General features: G+C 43.7%; 1 protein-coding gene across 1 annotated transcript; it reads right to left on the minus strand.

Annotated features, from left to right (window-relative positions):
* Positions 1-6,142: 6,142 nt before the first annotated feature.
* LOC137965637 (endoglucanase 7-like) lies at positions 6,143-9,482 on the minus strand. The gene is made up of 5 exons (XM_068811914.1): positions 9,035-9,482; positions 8,696-8,908; positions 8,384-8,584; positions 7,990-8,244; positions 6,143-7,166 (listed from the first exon to the last, which is right to left on the minus strand). Exons 1-5 carry the CDS (start codon positions 9,242-9,244, stop codon positions 6,477-6,479), a joined length of 1,569 nt encoding a protein of 522 aa, XP_068668015.1. The 5' UTR covers positions 9,245-9,482; the 3' UTR covers positions 6,143-6,476.
* Positions 9,483-10,999: the final 1,517 nt, after the last annotated feature.

Consider the following 10,999-nt stretch of genomic DNA (forward strand, 5'->3'; position numbering starts at 1 on the left):
AATAATATATGAACAAATTTTAAAATTTAATGGTTTAATTAATTGGATAATTAAACCAGTTATGATTTTCCTCAGTGGCGGGCCAGCGGGCAACGACGACGGCAACGGAGGCGACGCTCCGACGGTACGCTAAGAGGGAGAAAAGAGGGAGGCCGAGAGGCTCTGCGACAGAGGCCCGTGCTCTGCACCGAAGGTCAAGAGGGAGAGAAGAGGAGAGGGAGGTTGAGACAGAGGCTCAGCCTCCGTGCTCTGCTACGAAGGTCGAGAGGGAGAGGAGAGGGAGGAAGGCCGACGGGGGTGGGGGAAGAGGGAGGAGAAAAAAAAAACTTTGTCGAAGGACCGCGAGGGCAGAGGGGAAGGAGCAATGCGTGTCGCGCGCTTCAGTCGGTTGATTCGCAAAATAGGTATGAATCAGCTTTCCCCGATTTTTGCTTAAGACACTTCAATGTAATTCATTCTACACTAACGCCATTATTTAGTGAGTTCTCTGTGACCATTAATTATTTATCTTCCTCCTTTGCGTTCTGTAGAACTGAGTTTTCCCTATTTGACAACATCAGATGAATTCAAAGCCAATACCTTGCGTCCTAACGCTACACCATTTAAAAAGCCAATATACTGCATTGTACTGATGGAAATGAGATGATTATGAGACTAATATTTTTGCAATTTATAATGTATGATATTTTTTGTGATTTAGCTATTTACAAGAATTATTATACTAAAAAGGTAATATTTGGGGTGTTGCACAGGTAATGCAAAAGAAATTTACACGCAAGTTAGTGGATCCAAAGAACTAAGCGACCAGTTTTCTTCATTAGTACTAAAAAAGTGCGCTACCGCAAAAAACCAAACATGTTCCCTAATAAACTACTCAACCTGAGATACTTCAGCTACTCTCACCTTATTGTGACATTGGGAAAATGCCTATTGCCAAGTGTTAAATCATTTGCGACATCACCTTCAGATATAACAGTCTTTGAGACCCTGAGATGCTTCTTTAGATGTTTCTGGGCTGTATTAAAAAATAGAAATTGATTTACTTGAACCTTCAATTAGGGGTGGCTTCGAACCGAGCCGGTTAGCGAGCGGCTCGAGCTCAACTCGGTTCGATTTGGTATACCTAGATCTCGAGCCGAGTTCGATCGAATCAAGGGTTGACTTGAAAGCTCGCGAACCGGGGAGCGGGACCAAGAGCTGGAGCGCCAAACGGAGCGGGAGCAAGAGCGATGGGGGAAAAATTCTTCCTCCCCTCGTCACCGCTGAGCCACTCCATCCACTGCTGTGGCCACCTCTGTCACCGTCAACAGTTGCCGCGCCTCATCCTCGGTAAAGGGTTTTCTTTTCTGTTGATGTGGTAGACTGGTCTTCCTTTGTATCGCTTACTAAGGCTTGATTAGACTTCATCCAATCCAGTTTGCTATGGATTATATAACATGTCTCTATAATGTGGTCATATTTTCCATAATGGGTGCATTCCCTGTAATAGCATGTATCAATGGTGTGGCCATATATCCCACACTAAGTGCATTCCTTTCCATCTGCTCTGACAGAACTATTCCTTCCACCTCTTCCTCTTCCTCCTCTATACTTTCCTCCACGGCCTCGGCCGCGATCTGTTAATGTTCCCCTATGCCTGGAGTACATAGCAGATGATACTTCAAAAATAGAAGAAGAAGCGTCTGGAATACGGAGTAAAGTGGGAATAGCAGAGGCACTAAAAAGTTGACTTTCAGCAACTTCGAGATATGGCTTAATGTTTGCAAGGCAAATGGCAATGACTAAGGCTTCTTTCTTTTTGTCTTGGACAAAGACATCCGTGGAGGTAGGCTGAGTTATTTTCTATTCTTGAAGAAGACCTCTAAAATGAGCCAAATGTTTATAAATATTTTCTCCATGTTTAGTGTTGAACATTCTTTAGAGAATATCATATGGCATGTGTAAGTTGTCGGAGCTAAAGTACAACTTAGCACATGTCTTCCAATTTTGTTTAACAGTATCTAGATGGATAACATTTTTGGAGATATGTTCTACCATGCTATTGATGAGCCAACTAATAACCAAAGTATTATTCCACTTAGTATAAGAAATATTTTCTTCACCAATAGGTGGCACAAGTTTGGTGAGGTGACCAAGTAGGTCCTTTGTTTTAAGAAACCAACGAACCGATGTGAACCAGATCATAAAATTTGATACCCCTTGCAAGGGTATAGTAGTAATCTTGAGTATATCACTCTTGTTATACATGTTTTCTTTAGCCATAATAGGCATTTCAATGTAAAAAAAATCTCCAAAAAATAATAAAAAAAAACCAAGTAGAGTTCTTCAACCAACTCGGTTAATGGAGAAGCTAAGTAATCATATTTCTGAAATTCAATGAATATATAACCACTCATAATAGGCTCAATATCAATCTTTTTTGACAGTGAATCTTGTTCCCACAAAATTATAACCTTTTATGCATAAAATCTCAACATAAACTGGTTTTTCAGTCAAAATTTTCCAAACCGAAAAAATTGCCTTGGTAACTTCTTCTAATTCGAGATTCATAAATCTCAATAATCTCATAAGATGAAGATAGGCATAAAATCATCTCCAAACCATCTTCTAAATCCAAAAAACCAAGAGCATGAATTAATAATATTAAGAATAAAAAAAATTATCTCATGAGCTTCAATCTTGCATCACAAAGAGCCTTCTATGAGTAGTTTTGATCATAACTTCTTAGAGCATTCCTTTTGACGTGGGGATCCTAAATTTGATGCTTTGATACCATGTTGAATTTAGGACCCCTTTACTGAAACCTCGAGCAAGGTGAGAGAGGGAGAAAGAAAAAAGAAGAGAGAGAGCGCTCTCGGGTAGAGAGAAGATAAGAGAAAAAAAGGTAGACGAGTTTAGGCTAGAGAGGAAGGCTTCCAAGAACAATTAAACTACCATTCTCCTAATTACACCCAAACTATAACTCTTAAAGATAAGTATATCATAATTAAATAATTCAACATAATTAGAAGACTAACATAACTCAAACTCAAACTCTTCTATGATGCACGTGATCCTATGATAAGGATGCCAGCTGGTGGTTATCATGGTGGGTCCTACTTGATCTTCCAACTCATGTGATAAGGATACCAGCTCGTGGTTATCATTGTGGGTCTCACTTGATCTTCAAATCTTCCAACTCATGTCAGCTCATGTGATGACTCATCATGTCGTCTCACGTTCTCATGGTGGGTCCCACCAGCTCGTGCAACCATGATGGGTCCCACATTGTAACATGTTGCCAAACTGATGTAAGTCGTAGTGCTGAAGGCTTCAACCCATAAGTAAAGAGAGAGAGACGGGAGTAAAAAAAAGTGCCAGACCAATCTCAGTCACATGACGATGTTTGCGTTATGCACGTCCATTTTGGGCAGGTGTATATAGGTGCGAAGAGGAGTTTGGAAGCAAGTGCTACTAAATTCGCCCCCACCATCACTTTGAATTTTTTTTAATATGGGCAGAATATTGATTCTCCACAAGTTTTTGAAATTGGGTAAAAATATTTTAAAAATCCGATTTGAATTTCCAAGGATCGAGCCAGGTGAAACGGAAAAAATCATCAATGAAAGTAATATAATATGCAAATCCTAAATGGGACTTGATCGGTGAAGGACTACATATGTCACAATGAATAAGATCTAACACATTAGATGACCTATGTTCATGACGTGGATAACGCATATGATGATTTTTCGCAAGTTGACCTGAACTACATAATGATGGAAAGAGCAGTAAAGAGGTAAGATAAAGATATCATTGTTTATGTAAAGAAAAAATAACAGAAGCATTTACATGTCCAAGGTGAGCATGCCATAAATAATAAAAAGAATGTAAAGATTTATTCTTAAGCACAGAAAGAAGGGCAGGGTTGCCACGTTCTAGCACATATAAACATCCATCTCTCTTACCGGTTGCCACAATCTTTCCTGTGAGATGCTTCTAGATAGTGAAAAGATTATTAGTAAATGTAACAATTAAAGAAAAATCATATGTTAATGTATTGATGGAGAGAAGATGCTTGGTGAGATAAGGAACAACTAAAACATCTAACAACTGAATATTTGGGGGTAGGAGAGATAATAACAGTGTGTGAGATAGGAAAGGAGGCACCATTCCCCACAATTACAGAGTCCTTACACATGTACGGAGTGGATGATCCAGGATGGATGCGTAATTGGACATATGAGCAAAAGTCCTAGTGTCCAAGAACCAGTCAGAAGGCGCAGAGCCAGTGAGAGAACACGATCTAGTGAAAGTCTCAACTAAATGGGCATGAAACTCACTGGACTCACAGTGGGCATAACGCTGGTTGCATCGATCAACATAGTGATCGTCAAGACGACATATCTGGCAGCGATGAGGGCGACACCCTTGTCCAAAATGAGTTCGGCCCAGGTTGACATAATGGCGGCCATAACCATTGGTTCGGCCATGGGTTTGACCAGACCCGCGGCAGGTCGACCGGTCCGAACCACGAGAGGTAGCAATGAAAGTAGCAGCGGGAGAAACAAGGCTCTCGAAAGATTTCTGGAAGAGTTCAAAGCTCTCAGCTCTAGAGACGAGGTCAGAGAAACAAGAGAGAGGCGTGAGGATCATTTGTGTGATGGAGAAGGAGGAAAATTTTGTGCCGAGTCCACGGAGAAACCAATGGATTTTGTCGATGTTGTCGATAGGTCTGCCAATCGCGTGAAGCTGATCGCAAAGACCCTTGAAAACGTGGGTGTAAGTGACAATGGATTGATTTCCGTGCCTTAGCTACTAGAGATTGTCTTTGAGATGGATTTCTCGAACCTTTGACTGATGACTAAAGGCATTTTCTAAAGTAAGCCAGATTTCGCATGCAGTGGTGAGGCCAACAACTTTAGCCATTGCCTCATCGGTGAGGGAGGAAAGGAAGAGGTTGAGAAGGTATTGATCCATCGCTCTCCATGCCAAATATTCGACAATAGGGGCGATAAAATTTGTGGTGACAAATTGAGGTAGTGGCGCGAGGGTGTTAGGGTTTAGGGTTTAAGGTGTCGTCCACGTAATTGAGGAGATTTTAACTTTACAGAAGAAGAAGAAGTTGGTTTTTCCACGTGAGATAGACTGTGGAGGAGAGTTTAATTTTGATCAAAGGGCCGATGCTAACCCAGGTTCGGTTGCTTGGGTTTGGACAAAGGCGGCTGAGAAATGAGCCTCGGGCTGGAAGGAAAAATAAACACATCGATTTATTATGGAATGCCGGTAGTCTCTCGGGAGAGGAAACGGCATCGCGGGCAGTGACGAGGAGTAAGCGGCAGAGAAAGGTGGAACACCGGGGGCAATCGCGTCGGGACAAAATCAGAGGAGGTTAGTTGCAGGGAAGCTCCTTGCTGAAAAAAATGGCTATCGGAAACAGAGAATGTTCACCAAGCTGATGCCGGCAGTGAGAGTGGCGATGAGGCTGTCAGCGTTGCATCAGTGGTGATGAGCGGCAGAATGGAAGATGAGTTCCCGTCGAGGAAAAAAATCAAAAAATGAAATCAGGAGACGAATTTTTGAGCTACTGTGATACCATATGAGCTTTTAATAAGAAAACTTTATTCACCACGATTATAACATAAGATTACAAGAGTATTTATACATAAAAATCATAACAAAAAATGTTATTTTTAGCTCGGTGATCCTTTGCTTCTTGTAATGGAAGTCTGGTCAGGCTTCTCTCACGGCGGGTTATCCTTCGCAGAGGGGATCAACTGGGTAAGTCAGATGAGTATGATTGCACGGTGATCTCGTTCTTGTCAATGGCCGCAATTCCCACCACGAGGTAGCCCCTAAACTTGCTTTCGAGAATGGAGTAGATCTCGTACTGAGTTTATTGGTGTCGATGCTCAAGTCCTACATTTCAGATGTATTACACGCCATTTCAGATTGAATTTCCTTTAAACTCAAACTTACGGAAGTTTTGTAACTATATGAGCTTAGAATAATCGATTCACAAGAAAGTTTGAGATCAAAATTGAAGGTTACTCTGTTCACAATGAGGTCCTCCGAGCCGTTCATGTTGCAGTTTAAGGAGTTGCGCGTTGCTCTCTGATTCATGATACAGACTTTTTCTTTTTTATTTATCTCATGAAGGCGAACGCTTTGTTTTTGGTGTACACATGTTTCTTCTTTTCTAGTTTGCAGACATCAATGGTGACAAAGCAAGGGCAGAGAAAGAAAATTCAAAAGCCCATGTCGGTGGTCGAGTCGTGAATGGACCGTGGTGACCAACCCAATGCAGCACGCCTCAACCCCAATGGTTTCTGTGATCCATCTTTGTTCAAATTTCGGCGAAAAAATTGGCCAGGAGACGTCGGCATAGTCAACAAAGCTCAATCTCTCACTCTTTTGTGCATATTCTTTTGTTAATTCCATGTATATATTTGTAGTTACGAACGAATGAAGGTACAGAATCCCGAGGACGCTTAGCCCTAGTAGGAATAAGCTTGTGAGGTAGATTTGTAAAGGATTGGCTGAGCACGGCGATTCAGTTTGGCAAAAACCCCAACGAGCGGAGCAGTGTTGTAGGTACAAGCCTCCGTCTGGATGTAGTTGCCCCTCTCGTCTCTGAAGTTATCGTCACTGTCAGGACCGCCCACAAGGGCCCCAACCACGACGTTGGGATTGGGCTGTTGCCGGCCATACCAGTTGTCATACCCTTGTGTGCATCCAATGAAGCCTTTGTTGGCTTTGTAGGAGACCATGGACGCGCCCCTGTGGTGCACTCTGCTCGGATACTTGTGCCCAAACCCCACCAAGTAGCTGGTGCCCATGGGATTGGAACCCAGGATGTAGTCCACTTGGGACTTGGCCATGGCCAGCAGCTCCTGAGATCCCACCGCTCCGCCCGGGCAGTTCACCATGTACCTCGGCCCCGCCTCTCGCAGGTAGTCCGAGTAAACCGTGAGTAGGAAAGCAGCAGTTGAGACGTACTGCATGTTGTTCCACTGCCGAATGTAGAGAAGACCGCCTGGCGTTCGTTCCACATTACTATTGCTGCCTTTGTCGTTCCTGTTGAGACAGGAGCACAGATAATACTCGGCTTTACCGCGATACTGTTGCAGCACCTCCTTAGAAGCAGAAACCGGCTCCCGGTGTCTCCCTAACCCATCCATCGAAACCTGAAACCATTATTAATCAATTGTCACACACGATCGTGAAAGCCGGAATTTGTTGATCAATAATATTGCATTGTAAGCCGTGAAACTGGATTGGCTCATCGGTATCATCATTATCGCCACTTCACCGGTACCAGAAACCAGTAAAATTAGCTATTATTACCACAACTCTAGGCCTAAACTGACTTGAGTTGGGCATTTCATCATTTAGTCAAGAAAGTTATAGCTGAAGACCTCTCGCCCTCGGAATTGCCGCTGCCATGACTCGTAATGCATTTATGGGTCAACAATCAATTAACAATTGAGGTTACTGGTACCAAGAAGAAAAGAAAAAGAAACCCGTTTTGTATCATATATGTACGACGATATCAAACAGCTTCATTATACTATGCAGAGATGCCCATTTGCTCATCCTTCCCATCTCCCTTAGAGATGAATCCAGGTGAGGGGATTGGTAGGGGATGTTTTGATGTGGCGGATCACCTGAAGTGCTTGCCCATTCCATCAAACTTCCTCTCGTTTGGTGTCGACTCCGACCACCACTCAAAAAATTTTACACAAGTAAACTTTCTGATGATTGATATAACTGGATTGGTACATCATTTGTAAGTGGATATCGGATTTATATCGTCTTTCAGACCGTTTCGGCACTAATCATTTTAAGAATCGGCGACACGGTAGTGTACTCCCTGTCAAGGGAAGACCGGAAGAGGGTCCCGTCTTCGTTGGGCGGGGCGAAGCGGGGCCACAAACAAAAGGTGCATAGATTGGTAGAATAATAAGAAAAAATAGTTGCCTTGATTCTAGTGTAGGAAAGGAAATTTACCTTGGCAGCAAGTATCTGAATGCCCGCGAATTTGACGTCCCAGCTGAATTCGGAAATGGCCCATCCAACGCCACCAAAGGAGTGGGCGTTACTGACGACGTAGTTCAAGTAATTGTCCTTGTCGGTGGCTCTGTAAAGCCACAAGGCGGCCCACAGCAGCTCGTCCTTGTACCCGCTCACCGACGCGTAGTAGCCCTTCACTACCCCGATGCTACTGTCGTAATTCCCTCTGTACTTGTCCGCGAATTTGAACAACTTTCCGGTGACAGCAAACAGCAAATAGGGATGGGAGTTTTTATCAGTTTTCATTTATCAGACAAGAGTAAAATTAACGCCCGATGGAAATTAAGTCATGGGATCAGTAGTGATGGAAATTATGTTAATTTCGACTCACTTGCTGTGCATGATGCAGTAAAAGGTTGGAGTAATGTGGGTTGGATTCTCGGAAAACGATGGAAGCTGCAGCCATGGCTGCTGAAGTCTCCCCGGCAAGATCCGAACCCGGGTGCTCCTTGTCGATCTTGTAAGCTTGCCTCGATGTTGTCATGTCCTCCGGCCTTTGCCAACAGTAGTGATCCGTATCTCCGTCGCCCACCTGATTGCCCAACAGCAGTACAACTTATTTTTTAAAGCTCTTTCTGAAAAGGAAGAGGACGAAGAATGGAAAATTCTGGGTCTCGGCGCGCCATTCTCGACTCCCTCTTACCTCTGCCCACAGTACATTCGGGTGGGTGTGAGCTTTGATGAAGTAATCAGTCCCCCATTTGATGGCTTCGAGTGCGTGGCCGTACTCTCCTGCGGCGGCAATATCTTCGCCGTACTCTATAACGCCCCATGAGAGCATGGTAATGGTGAACGCCATGGGCAATCCGAATTTGACGTGGTCCCCTGCATCGTAATACCCTCCAACGAGATCCACCTGCAACTTCAATTTTCTACCCGGAATTAGAAACTGTTTAAACGAACAAAAAAAAAAAAACAGAGAGCATTTCACGACTGCTAGAGAAAGGGAAATAAGAAAGAACGAAATTAGAAAGGAACTGACTCCTTGCTCGAGGCCGTCTGTGAGGCCTGAATGGTCCCGCCAAGTGACACGCTGATTATAAGGAAGGCGGCCCGATCTCTGAGCTTCGAAGTAGAGAAGGCTCTTCGACAATGCATCACTGTAATTATAGCCACTGAACTCCATGGCTGTGGCCGAGCCCGAGAGGAAGACCAAGACAAGGAACAAGAACCAGAGCCTCCTCCCCTCCATGACCAATACCGCAGGCACGAAAAAGGAGAAGGAAAAAAAATACACCCGCCCCTTTAGCACATTTTGATCTCAAATCGTCCTAAATCTTTCTTCTCACTCACTCCTCTCTTTCTCTCCGAAAGGAGAAGACAAGTGAGCCGTTCCGATTCACGTTCCTCCCTTCCCCTTGCGACACGCCATTTCCATTCGGCCCTCATCTACTATATTCGAGAGATTACAGCTCTGCACGTGAGAGGATTTCTTTTGCAGGTGTCCGTCCCTTTAATGCCAGGAACCGAGGCCAACCAGCGTGCTTTTCCCTCATTATTTTTTACTTTCCGGAGGTCATCAACTCATAATAACCGAATGTCAGGTGTAATTAAGAAAAAAACTTATTTTATGCTTCATCTCTGCTCTTCTTTTTGTTAAGACTCACAAGTGCTCTCTGTTTTAGCTCTTGGGTATCTTCGTTATTGACTGTACTTTGTCAAAACAGTTTCCAAGTACTTTCGATTTGAGAAGACAAACCTCCCTGAATCATGCCTCACTTGTCTCTGTCATAAGCTCATTATGAAACGAGTTTGTACCGAATACATCCTCCCTAATATCGCTGTTCCAACCTAAGTACCTAACCATCACCACCCAAAGGCCCGAGCCGTCTCCACCCACCTTCCCAAGGTAAATAGCCTGGGCTGCTTTCAGCATTCATGGTATGGTTATGCCTGTTCCATGTTCTTCATACTGTCAACAAATAATTTCACCGACTGCACTTAATATTATATAGGCTGATAACCAGATTCGCCGAAATGGAACTGTTCACTAACCCGAAAGAATTGCGCACAACAAACTCCAGGTATACACGTTATCCTAATATTATTCTATTTTTCAGAGTACGAAGAACATCAGGAGGACATTGGTAGGAACAGGGTTGAGAAATAAAAAAGAGTGAAGCAAAGCATCTAATTTGAAAACAAACTTTAAAGAGTTTTCGTGATAACGTAACTCTAAAAATTTCACTCTAGTGAGAGTGAAATTTGCTACTTCAAGAAATGAATCTCTAGTTCACTACCAGGCACAAACTGTTTCCCTTTTTCCCCTGGGACATCACTGACAGTAAGCAACTGGGTCCAGGAAGTTCGCTGCTGTGAGAAACGAGGGCGATTAGAATGTGGGAAAAAAGGAGAAAAAAACAAAGTAGAAAGACGAAGAAGAAGAAGGGGCGAGAGTGGACGAATAGGAGGGAAATCAGGACTCGAATCCCGATGGTCACGCCGACACTACGCGACCGCCCGTTACGGCAGAGTTCGCGTTCCGTTGCGGCTGCTGCGAGAAACGTTGTCGGTGGTGGGATTGTTAATTGAATAAGACAAGCGTCGATTGTTGAATGCACCGTCTCCTCTGGGCCTCTACCACTACAGTTTTAATATCGAAGGGCCCATTCTCCACTGGGGCATGGGGGGGATGCGGGGCCCCACTGCTTCCGACCGACATTCCGGTAATTCCCGCGAAATGGAGAGCAGAACTTTTGAATTTCAAAGTAGCTAGCGGCTATCAAGGCTCCCACTCGTTTTTTTCCTCTGCCAGATTTAATGAGTGCAAAAACGGAAGCCTTGTCACCTTTCTTTACCTCCACATGGGGCCCATAACCGTTTCTTGCACACTGGTTTCTTCTTACTTTTCTTCAATTTAAATCATGGCCCTTCCGAGTAAGACAGAATTATTTTCTTTCACCTGCCTTTTCCGCGTGGGAAACTTTTTAGATTTAGGTTTTTTTAT

Source organism: Aristolochia californica, unplaced genomic scaffold (assembly GCF_029961685.1).
Source record: "Aristolochia californica isolate CCGP_79_NKW_82.1479 unplaced genomic scaffold, dmAriCali1.0.hap1 SCAF_5, whole genome shotgun sequence".
In the NCBI taxonomy this organism is placed as follows: Eukaryota; Viridiplantae; Streptophyta; class Magnoliopsida; order Piperales; family Aristolochiaceae; genus Aristolochia; species Aristolochia californica.